This window comes from Scardinius erythrophthalmus (genome assembly GCF_964197995.2).
Source record: "Scardinius erythrophthalmus genome assembly, chromosome: 5".
In the NCBI taxonomy this organism is placed as follows: Eukaryota; Metazoa; Chordata; class Actinopteri; order Cypriniformes; family Leuciscidae; genus Scardinius; species Scardinius erythrophthalmus.
This window is the reverse complement of record NC_138225.1, coordinates 24,150,522-24,166,837: the sequence shown is the minus strand read 5'-3', so window position 1 is coordinate 24,166,837 and position 16,316 is coordinate 24,150,522. Positions and strand designations below refer to the sequence as shown.

General features: G+C 36.5%; 1 protein-coding gene across 4 annotated transcripts in view; it reads left to right on the top strand.

Moving 5' to 3' along the window:
* arhgef28a (Rho guanine nucleotide exchange factor (GEF) 28a) overlaps nt 1–16,316 on the top strand; it is a 73,788-nt gene that overhangs the window by 8,032 nt on the left and 49,440 nt on the right. For all 4 annotated transcript variants that reach the window (XM_081366486.1, XM_081366487.1, XM_081366485.1 and 1 more), the window contains exons 3-4: nt 12,657–12,807; nt 13,554–14,045. In XM_081366486.1, the coding sequence (XP_081222612.1) occupies nt 12,657–12,807; nt 13,554–14,045 (643 nt within the window). The remainder of the gene's footprint in view (nt 1–12,656; nt 12,808–13,553; nt 14,046–16,316) is intronic.

Here is a 16,316-nt window from a genome sequence, read left to right as displayed (position 1 = left end):
CATAAATCCAGTAAAAACTAGCCTAGAAATCTAGACGCACCCTAGCGGCAGCTAAATGTATTTTGCAGCCAGGGTAGTCTAGCAACTCTCCATTGACTTTCGAGCTGCAAAAACCTAAATTGGGTCAGGCCAATCACGTCATGTATAAAGTAGGCGGGGCAGGCTTAACATAATGACGACAGAGTTGCGACGGTTCGCTGCCACTTGAAAACAAAGAATGGCGGCTGCTGCTGGAGAACAGTCTTTCGAATCGGCTTTGGCCGCGACTCTGGAGGACTTGGAGTTAGGTTTTTCTTTGAGAAAAGAGCATAGATAGAACAGCACTTAAGTCATTCTTAAAAAAAGGAAGATATGTTCGTAGTTTTGCCGGCCAGATATGGCAAAAGTTGAATCTATCAACTAACGTTAGCTCCGCTGTTGGGAAAACGCTCTGGTTGGTTGAAGCGCTGTCCTATTGCGTGCAGAGGGAATTTGAAAGACAGCCGTTTATCCCGCCCCTTGGATTGAGCCGTGTCTATGGTGAGTTGCCAGACCCAACATCTTGATGTAGGTCTGGCTTGCCAGGCTAAGTAAAAACAGTAATATTGTAAAATATTATTATATTAAAATAAAGTAAACAATTTAAATATACTTTACTTAAAAAATATACTATACTATACTATACACTATACTATACTTTTTTTAAGTAGGAAATAAAAACCTTTTAGGAGTGAAAGGGTCTCCACTTTCTGACTATATATTAATACTTAAGACTGTGACAGAATTCATAGAGATACATTGTTTCATTGTAAAATCTAGTTTTTCATGTCAGATTTTTTGCCTTTGTAGTCAAAGTCTGTCGTCCTAAAACCTGGTAGAAAATGAGCATTTTCAAGCCATGGATTCATGGCATGAGCAACTGGTTTTTAGAATAAGGTGGTTAACATTACTTCAAGGGTGTGAGTTAGGAAACTGACAAACATTGTAGTCTATATGGTTTAACTTCTCTGTTGCCATGAAGCGAGTGGGTGTGGACTATTAAATGCAGTCATCATTAACATGTGTGCTCCTTCAGTAGATCTGAGTGTGTTCAGTTTGTGTGTGTGTGTGTGTGTGTGTTAGTGTTTGTGTTTGTGTGTGTGTGTGTGTGTGTGTGTGTGTGTGTGTGTGTGTGTGTGTGTGTGTGTGTGTGTGTGTGTGTGTGTGTGTGTGTGTGTGTGTGTGTGTGTGTGTGTGTGTGTGTGTGTGTGTGTGCTAGCATGGCCCTGTGTGCCAGGGTGTGTCTGGATATTGTCGGCCCGACCCGAGTCTCACCTGGTGTGTGGAGACATGAGAGGAATGTTTAACGAGTCACAGTCAAGGAGAGCACGTTTCAAATCACCTGGTAAAGAAAACAACCCAGAGTGTTTTTCCAACCATATTAGAGCTGTAGCAACTTTTCATAAAGAAGGTTTTTTCCTACTGCATTAGAGCCATAGTAACTTTTCATCGATACTTTGTTTAAATTACATCACTACAGTAGATCTATAATGTCCATGGTTTATTTTTAGACATACTTTGACACTTAAGTTAGCATGTTTTCATTTTTGCTTTTATTTGATTTTGACTAAAATGTTTTATATAAAATATAAGTAAAAAATATAAGTGTTTACAGCTAAATTACATAAGTTTCATTTAAAAGAAAAGCGTTTCATCTTTTCTTGTCTAAACTATGAATACCATATCCCATCCTACTAGAACACACTAGAGTTGGTTTGTCTAAACTGTTAGAATGCAGGGATTATATAAACGTGTCTTCTTGACTAGTTATGAATGATAAGAAGTACTTACTGTATGTTGCGCACAGCAGAGATATGGGGACATGTTTTGTTTCCCAAACATCATTACAGAGATAGTAAAGTCTGGCTCTGTGTGCAGTTTCCTCTGTGAAGTGAGGAGAGCTCTGTTGATGTTTGACTGGAGCAAACCGAATTTAGGAAAATGCCTCTGTGTTTATCTGTCAGTATTTTGCCTGATAACACTGAATAAACTGCAGCTAGGGAACCACAGAGTGCTGATAGTATATGATCAAATAGAGGGAGTTTAGGTTAACCATATTTATTGCTGGGCATTTCAAACTTGTTTAATCAAATCCTTGTTTAATATTGGCCAACCAACATTTAATTCAAATGTTCACTTAATCTTTAATATTTGGCCACTTCTTTACAATAGAATTGTTACAGCCACTGTAATTTCTTGAGCAAGAGTATGTGGACATCAAAACATGCAAACTTTTATATTGATATCGCGATGAACAGTTTGCATATTTAGGAACATATTGATGTATTCTCCTGTGTTAGCGTAGGTTTGTATATGATCTAGGCCTACCTTACAAATCTGATGGAATGGTGCACATTACGTTCCTAGATGAGATGTTATAAGCAAACTCACGGCATATGCAGAGACACTCTCCATGATATAAGTTCGTGTGGAACAGCAATTTACTGTGAACTGAGCCACTCTGAGACGCAACCTACGCTCATGCAAATAATTAAAGTGCATATATATTAAACCTGCAGGGAATATATTTATTTGATTGAATCGCAGCCTGTGTGAATTCACAATAGCACTATGCTATATAGTATGTTATAGATCTTGCAACCTTAGAAAACTGTCTAATGATGCGGTTTATGGATTCTAAACTCACCACTTCCGGTATTTTGCCGGTTAGATATAGGTAATTTGCAATCTAGGATTTTTTTTTAAATCGAGTACTTGAATTTAATCAATGAATTGTGACAGCCCTAATTAGAATGATTTCTGAAGGATCATGTGACACTGAAGACTGGAGTAAGGATGCTGAAAAAAATAAAGCTTTACCAAAGAACAATAAATTACATTTTTAAATACATTATACATATTTCACAATATTACAGTTTTTTTACTGTATTTATAATCAAATAAATGTGCCCTGGTGAGCATGAGACTTTTTCAAAAAACATTAAAAAAAAATCGTACCCCAAACTTTTGAATGTTATAGTGTGAAGACAAGTACATTATGTGCACTGGACAATACTGATAGCAGATGCCAGCAGATGGTAGATGTTTACATCAGGTGAAGTGTTAAGTCATGTGGGTCATTTGCCTGCTGGAATGACTCGCTCAGTTTTGTCATAAAGCATATAGAACTGTGACGCTTCATTCTTGGACGTCTTTGGAAAACTGCAATCTTGTGAGTCATGTGGAGGCCTTGGGGAACTATTTGGACAACCCTCTCACGTGGCACTATGAGTTTGGAAAGATTTCTGTGCACTGTGTTCTTCCTATTCCTGTGTACTGCTTTGGATATCAGTTGGAATCGCATGGAAGGCATTTCCTCAATGAACACACGATACTCTGTTCTGGTTAAATACTTGCCTACTAAACATGGCTATGAAATTTAGCCAACATCATGTAGATGCATTGAACTGCTCAGATAAAAGCAAAATGATTTTTTTTTTTTTTGCTGGTGTCGACCTAAATAAACCTGCCCACTTTTGTATAAACCTTATGTAAGCAGACGTAATAGGAATTTATACTCCCCACGACTGAGTGCTGAGATGTTAATCTTAATCATAATGTCATCAATATCAAACAGTTGCTAGCTGACCAAATGGCACTTATCGATCAGCTCTGACTGCACTTGTGGCAGGCTTTAATTGACTTGTATTTGACAATATTTTTCTAATGTGATGGCCACCAAGTCCAATAAGCTTGTTTATCCAGAAATGTTCAGTTGAACAACTGAGATTTGATCATATTTATCTCTCTATAATATCAAAAATATTATCAGTTGTTTGCCTTATCAGATGATTTAATTTCATATTATTAAATTTGTGAAATCCTTCATACTATTTTTATCCTCCTTTGGATCCCACAAAGATATTCTAAGATATCACATTCTTTGAGATTCCTTCCCTGTTTTGTTTGGACAGGACCAGTATGATCAAAGAAAATCCAACAGGTGATTAACTTAATAAAGACGACATTTCTAGAAATACTTTTTCAGCTCCCTAAGAAGATTATGCTTGGCACAGACTGCATATTTCATAGCAAGTCAGTAAAGCTTGAGCTATTTTGTCAGGTGGCTTGTCTTTTTGAAAACCATCACATATATACTGTATATATGGCAGCGGCTATTTGCATTAAGTGAAAATAGCATATTTTGTTAGTGATAGCTGCTATTCACGCAGTGTAAATAGAATTTATTGCTAAAGTGAAAATAGCAGCATTTTCTTAGCGATATGCACCCACACTAAGTAAAAATAACGAAAGATTCTATTAACACTATGTAAAAATAGCCATATTTTCTTTGCAACAAGTGTAAATAGTAGTTAGATGCTATTTATACTTATAAATAATGGCAGATACTATTGGCACCTCTGTGTTGTTGCACATTAAACGGTATGCAATAACATAGTGTAAATGATTATATTTATTAAAATGATTAAATGGATGCTGCCTTATTGGGACAATAAAGCCCTCCCTACACCTAACCCTAAGTGATAAACACTTTATTAAACACACGTTAGACACTTTATTTCCACTTTTCAAATATTTTTTTTTATTTCCACTTTTCGAACATCTTGATTTTCATTGAAAGTAAATGTCTTTCTGATTGGAGTAGAGCGAGTTCGGTAGAAGACGGATTCGAAATCTGTTTGATTTGCGTCATCATTTTCTGCCATGCGCCTTACCCCTATTGCTACTGTTGGCAATCCAGCGTAATCCTTCCGTAATTTTGTCTGGCCCAACTAGACGTCAGTGGGAGGAGTTGGTGTAAATAGCCTCTGCCAGCAAGGTACTTAGGTACTTGCACTTAGTGTAAATAGACACTCCATATTGAACGGTTGATGTCAATGACATAAATATTTATGGTTAACATGTAAAGGCAAAATAATGTTTATTTGTCAGTTTAACTTAATGTAGGATGTATTCTAGCGTCAAATTACAGCAAAAAATGTGATCTTAAAATATTGTTTCTGTCAGTACTAATTAGGGGTGTGTGATCTCCCCAAAATGTCATATCACGATCTTATAACAAACAATCACAATCCACGATCTGAATGGTCCCAATTTCCCAATTTTGAGATGTATTATCGAGAATATCCAGACTGGAACAATCCTATGGATTTATATTTGCACAAGTTAAAAAAAAACAACAACACAGTATTGCTTTAAACAATCAGTTGTCAAAATAGTCAGTAAACCCTGTGAGTTAAACTTTAAAACACTGGTTAGTCTTCACTGTATGAATTTAAATGTAGATTGATTCTTATTAAAACTACTAAAGTTGTGATTTTGTCTTTTCTTTTAAGACTGCATGATCTAATATAATGACACACATCTGATTTCTTTCCCAACTGTTTATTCACTTAAAGGAGTAGTTCACTTTTAAATGAAAATTCTGTCATCATATACTCACCCTCATGTTGTTTCAAACCTGTATGAATTTCTTTCTTCTGCTGAACAGAAAGGAAGATATTTAGAAGAATATCAGTAACCAGACAGTTTCTGGGTCCCATTGACTTCCATAGTATATTTTTTTCCTACTATGGAAGTCAATGGGACCCAGAAACTGCCTGGTTACTGATATTCTTCTAAATATCTTCCTTTCTGTTCAGCAGAAGAAAGAAATTCATACAGGTTTGAAACAACATGAGGGTGAGTATATGATGACAGAATTTTCATTTAAAAGTGAACTACTCCTTTAAGACATAACTGACATGTAAATACTCACCAAGACGGACATTTTGACACATGTATTTGTGTATATTTGACCGTTTGGGTGTGCGCCTGAAACGCTGAGTATACTTTGCTCGTCCGTGTTCCACTCAGTCTCGCAGCGCACATACAAGAAGCTGAGGGGGATCAGTCTCTTTCTCAGTTTAATGCGCTTTTAATAACTCTTTGAACTCTTAAAGCATGTCCCGCAGTAGACTGCATTTTACAACAGTCATGTGACATGATTTCACTGATTTGGACGTTTTGGAGGGGCAAAAGGACACCGCTTTAAAGGAAAGGAATGGCATGTGGCACAATGATAATTTTATCTGGATTATCAAATTTACATAATCGTTGGAAGCCAAAATTGAAACCGTAACTAAAATTTGCTTCATCGCACAGCACTCCTGCTGTTGAATTGTTCTTCAAGTGTGTCAGCACGCATGAAAGACACATAATTTGGTCAGTCAGCACAGCCATCTAGTTGGCAGTCATTGCTGTATTTTAATAGCCTGACTTCGTCATACTCATATTCTAGGCAGAATGTGAAGAAGAAACTTCCCGACCAAAAAATGTTGTGGGCGGGGTTCGGGCTGGCACCCAGGCTAGTATTTGAACATTATTACGAGGACATAAAAGATCGCAATATCTACGATTTGCTTGAAAAGTAGATTGTGGACATTTCAAGATCGATTATGATATAAAATCATCAGATCGCCCACCCATGTTGATTGATTGAGAGGAACAATCCCTACATAACATCGATCCTGAGAGTTTTTATCATTTATTTAACATAAAATGTATCCATATCACAATCCATAAAACAAACTGTTAGCAAATAGTAGAGTAGGAGAGGAACTATTTCCTTATCTGCAAATCTTAACACACAGAAAAATGCTGAGACACACAAGCGGTCAGTCACAAACAGCATTCGCCCAGTAGACAGCCCACTATACAAGAGTTCAGAGGTCATAGCATGATATTTATTTCACATTAAATAAAAACACTTGCATTGCGCTTGGCACTGCATTGCGCCGGGTGTAAGATTTTGTTTTGTTAAAGCGTGTTATACATTAATTTATTGTATGCATTTTATTTCATTCATATAAATTTATATTGAAAGGTTTTAAGACATTTGATCATATTCTGCAAAGGCTGTTGATAAACAAAACAGACATTTTTATAATTTGGAGTTTAGAATGTTAGAATTATGATCGTAAATTGTTTAATGGATGTACACTTATTATGGTGTATAATAATAACCCATCCCTGTGCCATGTAAATAATACAATACGATTATAATATGCTTTAATCATTAAATGTCACATTTATATTTGTCATTATTTAATGTCAGCTTTACTGACTAGCTGTGAAATAGCATAATCTTCTTAGGGAGCTCAAATAGTATTTCTAGAAATGTCCTCTTTATTAGAGATGATCACCTATGGGATTTTCTTTGATCATGATTTATGGTGTTCCTGTCTGAACAGAACAGGGAAGGAATTATAAGGAGTTGTTTCATTTTAAAAGAAAACATGCAATTGACCGAACCTTCAGTAAATAAGTGACCATTAATATGTTCATGTTAGTTTCAAAGCTTTGGCACATAAAAAATGTGTTTTATTTTGTTAGATATAAATGTAGTTGATCAGATAAGATATTGTAATATGCAATGACATCTGAAAAGAATCAACACTGAATAGCAATGCTCACCTAAACATGCATTTGAACACGAATCCTGTTTGAACATGAGAACCCATACACACCCTTCTCAGATGGCAGTGCTTATGTCATTGGTAAGGGAACAAACACCTGCTGTCCATAGAGACCAGCAGTGTATTAGTAAGGTGTTTTTAAACAGGTGCTAGAGACAATAACATCCTCTCATCGATCCAAGGAGTGACTGCGGTAATTCAGCTTCTACTCTTTTCCTCGTTAATAAGCCAGCATGACAACAAGACTAAACATAGGACAAAATGTGCACTGGCAAACTGCTCTGTTCCATCTGTTGTATACAATATATGACATGTAGTCATGAGGTTGAGTAAATATTGTTGATGTCCATCATTTTCTAAATCAGTATTTTGTCTTGCCAGTAAAAATATCTAAACATCCTTAAAGCAAGCATTTTCTTGAAGCAAAATTTGTAAGATGTGTGCGTGTGAGATTTATTTATTTTAGCTTTTTTTTTTTTACTCAAGTGTTGCAATGCGAAGCAGCTGTTTTTGCACTGATGCCAGACTTTTTATTCATTTCTTATCCGTAATCGTATCTCTTTGTTTGACTCCTTTAGTTTCCAAATAGTACGATAAAATAATCAAGTGCCTTTCTGTTTTTAGTATTTCATTTACTGGATTTTCAAAAAATGGGAATAATTAAAATAGAAATCATTTGATATGAGATTTTAGCCATAATATTTCCAAGTAGAACTAAAACATGGGTCTGTTAGACTAAGTATTTAAGAGTTTTACTGCTATAAAAAGACAGCAGGATTGTGTGGGGGGGGAGAGAGGAACGCTTTGAATCTGTGCGGTTGCGAGACAGAGTGAGGAAAGAAAAGATAGGAGGAGCAGAGAGATGGAGGGAGAGAATCCCATACTAATCATTCATCCCCTTATGAAGTGCAGTGCCTGAGAAAAGAGGAAAGATCTTAACTTTCCCTCATTCCCACACCAAACCTGCGGTGTATCCCTCCTTTCTCCCTCCATCACTATTTCTGCAGGGCCCCTTAAATGACAGGAAGTGAGGGAGACGTCTGGTGAAGGAAGGCAAACAATCATACGGGGGCTTTATGTTGAATGGAGGGAGAAAGAGAAAAGTGCCTTGTCACACATGCCCACGGCGAGACAGAATTTACTGTTAACCTCCCTCCTTTACTGGGTGTTTCTTTGATCCAGGGTCTGTTCAATGAAATTGAAGCGTGGAATTATGAGTAAATGTCTGTGGGCCGTGTGTGTGTGTTGGTAAGTGCGTGTGAATGCCTGCATTGATGATGGATGATTGTGCTTTTGGATATGTTATTTTTCATGTGCTTGTGTTGATATACACAGTTGCTCTGTTTTCTTTCAGTATAACTTTCCATGCTTCTGGTTGTGACTCTTCATTTCTTGCAAGCACACTTGTTCTTTGTTTATTGTAATGTTGATACCATTCTTTATACATGTCAGTAGACAGTATTGCTTATGAACATAACGTGTCCATTTCATAGCATAAAATATTATCAAATATTGTCCATTAGGTCACGTACATTCGAATAGTTATACTGTAAATATCATGAATGTTGTATTTATATACGGTATTTTCAAACATATTTAGTCACACATGAACCATTGATCTGTTAAACATTTGGCCTTTAATATTTGTTAACTTGATAATAATTTAAAAGTTAATATAATTTGAATACATTTTCTCCTCCATGAGATCAGTCAAAACATGGGGTTGTATATTTTGATTGGAGGAGGAAAATGTAACTATTCATAGTTGATATTCACTGAAACAATAGAGCTGAGCTCTATACTAATCAAGATACATGAGCTCATGCTTTTGATAATGAGACCGGCCTCTGATTAATCACCCTAATTACCTTGTCATCAGTTATGACTCCCAATATGAAATAAACAAAAATCTGTTTATTCAAAGCCTCGTGATTCCCATATTTGAACTTTATTCTAAAAACCAATACCAGTTTATTCCACCAATTAGACTTTGTACACACTTCCTAAAGAATTTTAATTCACAAAAAGCAAATGTTTCATAACCAGGCTCAATACCAGCACAGACGGTTCATTTGTCTCTCATAGAGCCAGTCTGACGGTACTGTTGATCTGCAACAGCTGCATCGGAGACAAAAAAGAAGAATTTACATAAACATTCAGTCTCTGTGTAGACTTCAGATATACTTTAAATGAAGAATTACTGTACACACACACGTTGGGTTTTACTGAGACTTTCAGTAGACAATGATTTTTTTTACTGCACAAACCAATGGTATGCAGTGATGTTCTGAAATGAAGAGGCAAAGTTCTCACAGTTTGTTTTTTTAAATAAATCAAATGTAAATTGTTGCCCCAGTTATGAATGAATGAAGTAGGCCTATTTATATAGCGCTTTCATATGTACTACTGCACACCCAAAGCACTTAATCATAACAGGGGATCTCTCATCAACCACCACCATGCTTATGCATTATGCTTAATGTTGTCACATTTTCCTGGTTAAATGTTACTTTACATTATATTAGCATATTTTTACATTTTCAAAGAAAGATCACTCAGATTTATAAGGTGTTTTCCTCATGGGGACCAAAACATGTCCACAAGGATTTCAGATATTGCCATCTTTGTTGGGACATTTTGTCCCCATAACATAGGGTTTTACCAGGAACCAGGAATATATTTATAGTTGTAGTCAAAATTATTCAACCCCCATTGACTTTGAATAAAACTGCAAATCAGGTTTATTGGCAAAATTTACAGACTTTCAGCTGTATTCAGTGAACAAATCAAACAAAAGTAATTGAAATAGCTCAACATAACAAATGTTTCAAGTGGTTTCCCCAAATTCAACTGAAATGCAACTTTTAATGACTTCTGCTGTCTCAAAATTATTCAACCCCCTGAATAGAATCCCTCACAACAGCACACATTTGCAAAACAGGTTTTGTCTCAAGTACACCTGATGCAACTAATCAAGGGCTTCATTTGTTGCACCAGGTGTGCTTGAGCTAGAACACATGAAATATCTGAACTGGCTAGGTTTTTTGAGTGTCACGTTTGATTGCATGTTAGAAATATGGCTAAGTCAAAAGAATGGTCCAAAAAGTTAAGAGAATATATCTTATCCCTTCACAAACAAGGAACATGATACAAAAAGATAGCGAAGGCACTAAATGTTCCTAGAGACACTGTTGGAAGCATAATTTGCAAGTTCAAAGTTAAAGGAACAGTGGTTACACTTCCTGGACGGTGAAGAAAAAGGAAGCTATCAACGGCTGCAACCAGATTTCTGAGAAGGCAGGTTCAGAAAAACCATTGAGTGACTGCAAAAGACCTGCAGCAAGACTTGGTGGCAACAGGCACTGAGGTTTCAGCTTGCACAGTAAGGTGCATACTAATCGCATACCAGAACTCCAAGATGTACACCATTACTGACCCAAAAGCACAAGAAAAGTCGGCTTCAATTTGCTCAAAATCATATAAATAAGCCACAGAAGTTTTAGGATTATTTTCGGTCAATTGTTTTATGTCTGGAGGAAGAAGAATGAAGCAGAATGAGTATTCTTTTCATCTGAAAAGAACACTCTGTCTACAGTTAAGCATGGTGGTGCTCGGTGATGCTCTGGGGCTGCTTTGCATCCACTGGCACTGGAAACCTGCAGCGTATGGAAGGCAGGATGGATTCATTTTTTTATATCAGGAAATCCTGGGAGAAAACAATGCTTTCAGTGAGGAAGCTGAAGCTTGGGCGTCATTGGACCTTTCCAAACAGGACAATGATCACAAGCATACCATAAATTCCACCAAGGCTTGGTTGCAGAAGAAGTCCTGGAAGATTCTACAGGGACCATCAGTAACCTGACTTGAACCCCATAGAAAATCTCTGGTGGGATTTGAAGAAGGCGGTTGCAGCACAGAAAGGCCATTGCACTGGATGAATGGGCTAAGATTCCTCAGAAAATGGTGCCAGAATCTGGTGTCTGGTTATACATCTTGTTTGCAGCAGGTCATGACAGCAAAAGGGTGTACTAAGTACTAAAGATGCTTGCCATAAATGGGTGAATAATTTTGAGACTGCAGGACCCATTACAAGTTGCATTTTCAGTTGAAAATGGGGAAACCACTTGTTTTGACTTGTTAATTGCAAACAGCTGAAAGTGTGTGATTTTTGTCAATAAACCTGATTTGCAATGGGGGTTGAATAATTTTGGTTACAACTGTATAAATACTATCTTTATTATGATTTTACAAATGAGGCTGTTCCCAAAAGGAGATTTTTGTCAGGTTTAGCTCACTTCTGGATAAAAATGTGCCCCCAAAATATGATTAAGTAGGTACACACGAACACACACACACACACACACACACACACACACACACACACACACACACACACACACACACACACACACTTATCCTTAAAATGCAGTATTTATAAGTAGTATAGTGTTTTTTGTTGTTGTTGTTGTTGTTTTACAAACATGTTCAATTAGGCTACTTTTTTTTGCTTTCACAGTTCACTATCTACACAAGTTTGAGGGTTTAGGACAGAAAGCTTCTGTAAAATGCCCAAAAAGGAGTGTTTTTGTTTTGTTTTCTATCTGTTAGGATTGAGCACTTGGAAACTTGGTTTTAAGGCATGCTTTTTTTTTGCTTTAAATTTACATCATGATTTAGCTATGTCATTTGCTGTGGTATAACCAAATTTCTATGCAAACAACTTTCAGTAGGAACTTAATGTTCAGTGAGCAAATGAAAAAGACTGGAGATAGTGGAGAACATTTCATATCCTCCTCTTTCACCTAATGCTGCAAAATGAAATATATTGGAAGTGCAGATTGCCCTTATATGGTATCAATCTACAGTGTGCAACATTAACAAGCTACATACAATAAAAAACAACAACAAGAATCTCTCTCTTGCTGATCTTCTCTCAGTCTCAATCTTTTAGTTTCATTTTCATTTTCATTTTGGCTAACATGACATTTCATTGAATTTTACTGGCATGAAAAATACAGTCCATTTCCAGAGATTTGGCCTTTTAAAATATTTTTTTTTTAAGAATCCATTATGACATGCTGTGTGTAACAGAAAATATAATGTGTGGATGTAATTGTCTCTCTCGCTCTCTCTCTCTCTCTCTCTCTCTCTCTCTCTCTCTCTCTCTCTCTCTCTCTCTCTCTCTCTCTCTCTCTCTCTCTCTCTCTCTCTCTCTCTCAGGGTCAGGTGGAGGTCTTTGTGAAGTTGCAGGTGTCTCCGTGTGTTCAGGAGGAAGCGGACTACTATGTGGTCGTTGTGGGCTCGTCCCTTCACCATGTAACTACAGCTCACAGGGCCGAGGATCACGGCTCACTTAGATTCACTGTGCCTGGTGAGACACTAAATAAGTCACAGGGTGTCATACATAAACTTTTTCGTTGAATGTGTAAAGACCTATTCACACCAACAGCGATAACTACAATGGTAACTTATATATTAGTCAACACCAGCACACAATAACATTCTGTTTAATCTACGCTTGTGCTGCAGTTTTGTCATCTGCCGCTTTCTAATGCTCACATTCTTTAAAGTCGGGTGGATTCTGATTTTATCATTCATCAGCAGGGACAAAATATTCTGGAAATTATCTCATTCCTCTCTGTCTTAGAATGATTATTAAAACTTTATAGTTATTGTTGTAGTTGATGTCCTTGGGGTGAAAGCCTGTAAGAGGATTTCCTGTTGACATGGAAACCAGGATATCACTGGCATGCTTGTTTGTATATGGTGAGGTGTTAAGAATTTGTTTTCTATGGAATACATTTGTTTCTATGGAAACAAAACTTACCCGATGGTTTTAAGTGTCAGTGAAAGTAAAAAGCCAGTGGCTGATTTACAGTTCCAGTGTTGATAGCATCTTCTTTTTGTTTTGCGATGTGACCTGAATCAAGACAGTAACACAAGACAATACTGTGATGTGTAAATATTTAGCCTCTTAGTTTTTAAGAGTCCCCAGAAAGGACTTTCCTTTTTCAGTAGCCTGTAGCCTTTATTTACTATAATGCACCTCCAGATAAACATGTGTAGTGTAGTGTATGAGTTGTCTTACCTAACCTGTCTCCCCTTTTCTCCATCAAGGTCACAATGTTCCAGAGAAAGTATCTGTGGAGGTCTACTGCTTCACGAGGAACAGCGGAAGTCCCATCAGCCCCATCTGCCATTCAGGAGAGCTCTCTCTGGAATACATACAGGATGAGGCACAAGAGGTGGCGAAGCAGCTAATAAACTTTGAACCCTCGACATCCAGCAGCCATCAGGATATCCTAAGGAAATTTTGCCCAGAGAAAAGGATTTCATCTGAGATGAATCATTTAGAACAGCTTGGGACACATTGGATTTGTGATCCAAAGGAGTTATTTCCATTGGAAAGCCTAGCAGAGACAGAACAAGGGCACAATGTTTGTGAGCAGCAGATTTTCAGCCAGAGCAAAGCTTCAGGAACACCAGAGTGTGTTCCAGAGCACAGGCACACAGTGGAACAACACAGTGCTGCTGATGAAAAAATCACACAGGCCTTGGCTAACTTGCACTTTCTGGGATGGGACAGCCTAGCTGGACAGGAGAAGCAAGGTCAGTCACTGTCTCATTCTTATCACTTTAAGAGCTGCTAACCTTTGTTTTATTCCTGACTGCACTAGATTCTGACTGTTATAGTTTTTTTTTTTTTTTACAAATTTCATTTTTTCAAATTCTTCAAACAAATTAGCTTTCAGAACAAAAGAGCACCCTTAAAGCACCATAATCCAGTCTGTGATTATATTCATGTGATTTGTGTTTTGGAAACATAACCACCTTTCTGAAATGTTTAAAGCCTCTTGTGATCTTAGATGTGCCATATTGCCATTTAAGATAATGCTTGAATAGGTTGCATTATCCATTTGTAACTAACAGGTAGAGCTCTGCACAGTGTTTGTTATGGTTCGTTAGTGGAAGATAGGGTTAAATTCAACAGCCCTTTAGTTACAACTGAGTAACTCTAACTAATAGTGTTTTGTATTCACTTAGAAGCTAGACTCATCAAGATGAGTGGGTTTAAGTTCCTGGGCCAATGCTCACTACCACAAATCTGTGCATAATGTAATGTAATATAATATAATACAATACAAATACAATATAATATAAATGATCTTGCCATCAGCATGTTAAATGATTAAACTCATATATTTTTTCGTGTATTGGGGATTTCCAGTTTGAGGAAACTCTATTGCGTCAGAGTTTATCAGGAGGATGAGTGTTAGGAGCATGCTTCTCATGTGACAGACAGCCAATATAAACAAACAGTGATATAAACTTAAATGGTGAACAATGATATGACTAATATTACTGGCCAGATTTCAGAGCACAGTTGCAGCAATGCCGTTTTTGTTAGAATGGATTATTTCATATACATTTTCTATTTCTTTGTATTTAAAAAAAAATTAGTAGGTTTTACATTTTTCATCGATAATCTTTTTGTGTATTCACTTTCTTTGTGTATTTACTTTCTGTTTGGCTTTAATTTGTACATTGCTTTAATAACAGTAGGATAATTCATCTGAGTTAGACACTTAAAACTCCCTGTAAATAAGATTAAATAATTCTGATTGATCCTCACATGCATGTTGGTATATATATATATATATATATAAAAAACCTGTTCACTGCGGAACATTCTGTAATGAAATTAGCTCCATATTTTTGGATTGTATGTTAAAATGTACATTGTTGTGTAAAAAAAAAGAAATATTTAAATACACAATTTAAAATAACTGTTTTCTTTTTGAATATATTTTAAAATGTAATATATCTATATAGATATTTTTTTTTTTTCTGGAGCTCTGTTGGAGTGAGAATTGATAATATGCCCATTCCATCATGGAACATTAACTAATTTCTTGAACAGTGAGAAGGGATAAAGATTTAAAGAATGTCTGTAGTGCACATGGGGCCCCTTACATAACACTAGTGATTGTTTGCGGTAAATTGCACAGCCAAATTAGCGTTAATTTCATTGCTATGGTGTGTCAGCTTCAATTAAAGACAGCACTCTTTAGCAACATTCTCAGTTGCTACTCTCAGCGAAAGTAAAGTAACAGCAATTTATCTCACAAGCATTATTCCATGTTGAATGTATTAAAACAACCTGGACATTTTCATATTGGATATGAATATGTTTATCTAATCCTTTAAATTGATCGGGGATTGATCATTCCCCTGGGATTGTTGTTGGAAGTTTGCTGAGATAAACAGTTTTAGAAAAATTCACTTTGTAGGCTACATTTCACAATGTCCAACAAACAAAACAAACATCAATAGCAATCCTTTATCTTTAACAAATAACTGGTTCGGTTTCTGCAACTTCTTGCAAAATATATAAGTATGTACTTGCAGAAATTGTAAACCAAGATCTATCATAGTGAATGTGGAGGGGGACCTTCGAATATTGTCAAAAAAGTTTGAGAACCACTAAGACGACATTAAACCTGGTATCAGACTACTGCTAATTTACACAGAGCACAAAGCACTGACTATGAAAATGTTTTTGCTATGGAAATGTTGCTTCATCTCACTGACACTTCTCTTTGAACAGTGGTTCAACTACTATACCGTCAATATGAGCAAATAATCATAGACATCTGTTCAGTCAATTACTGTGTGTGTGCGCGCTGTGTTTTACAAACACACCAGTCCGGTTTAGAGTCCCCTCTTTATTTTGTCTGTCAACACCCAGTAACTTGTCCTCAGTTCCACTGAGCAAGAACAAAGAAAATAATCCCACACCTATAAAAGGCTTTATGCGCTTGATTCTTTGTATCGTGAACCTCCTGATTTTCATTCAAATGAAGATTGCTTATTGTGAGT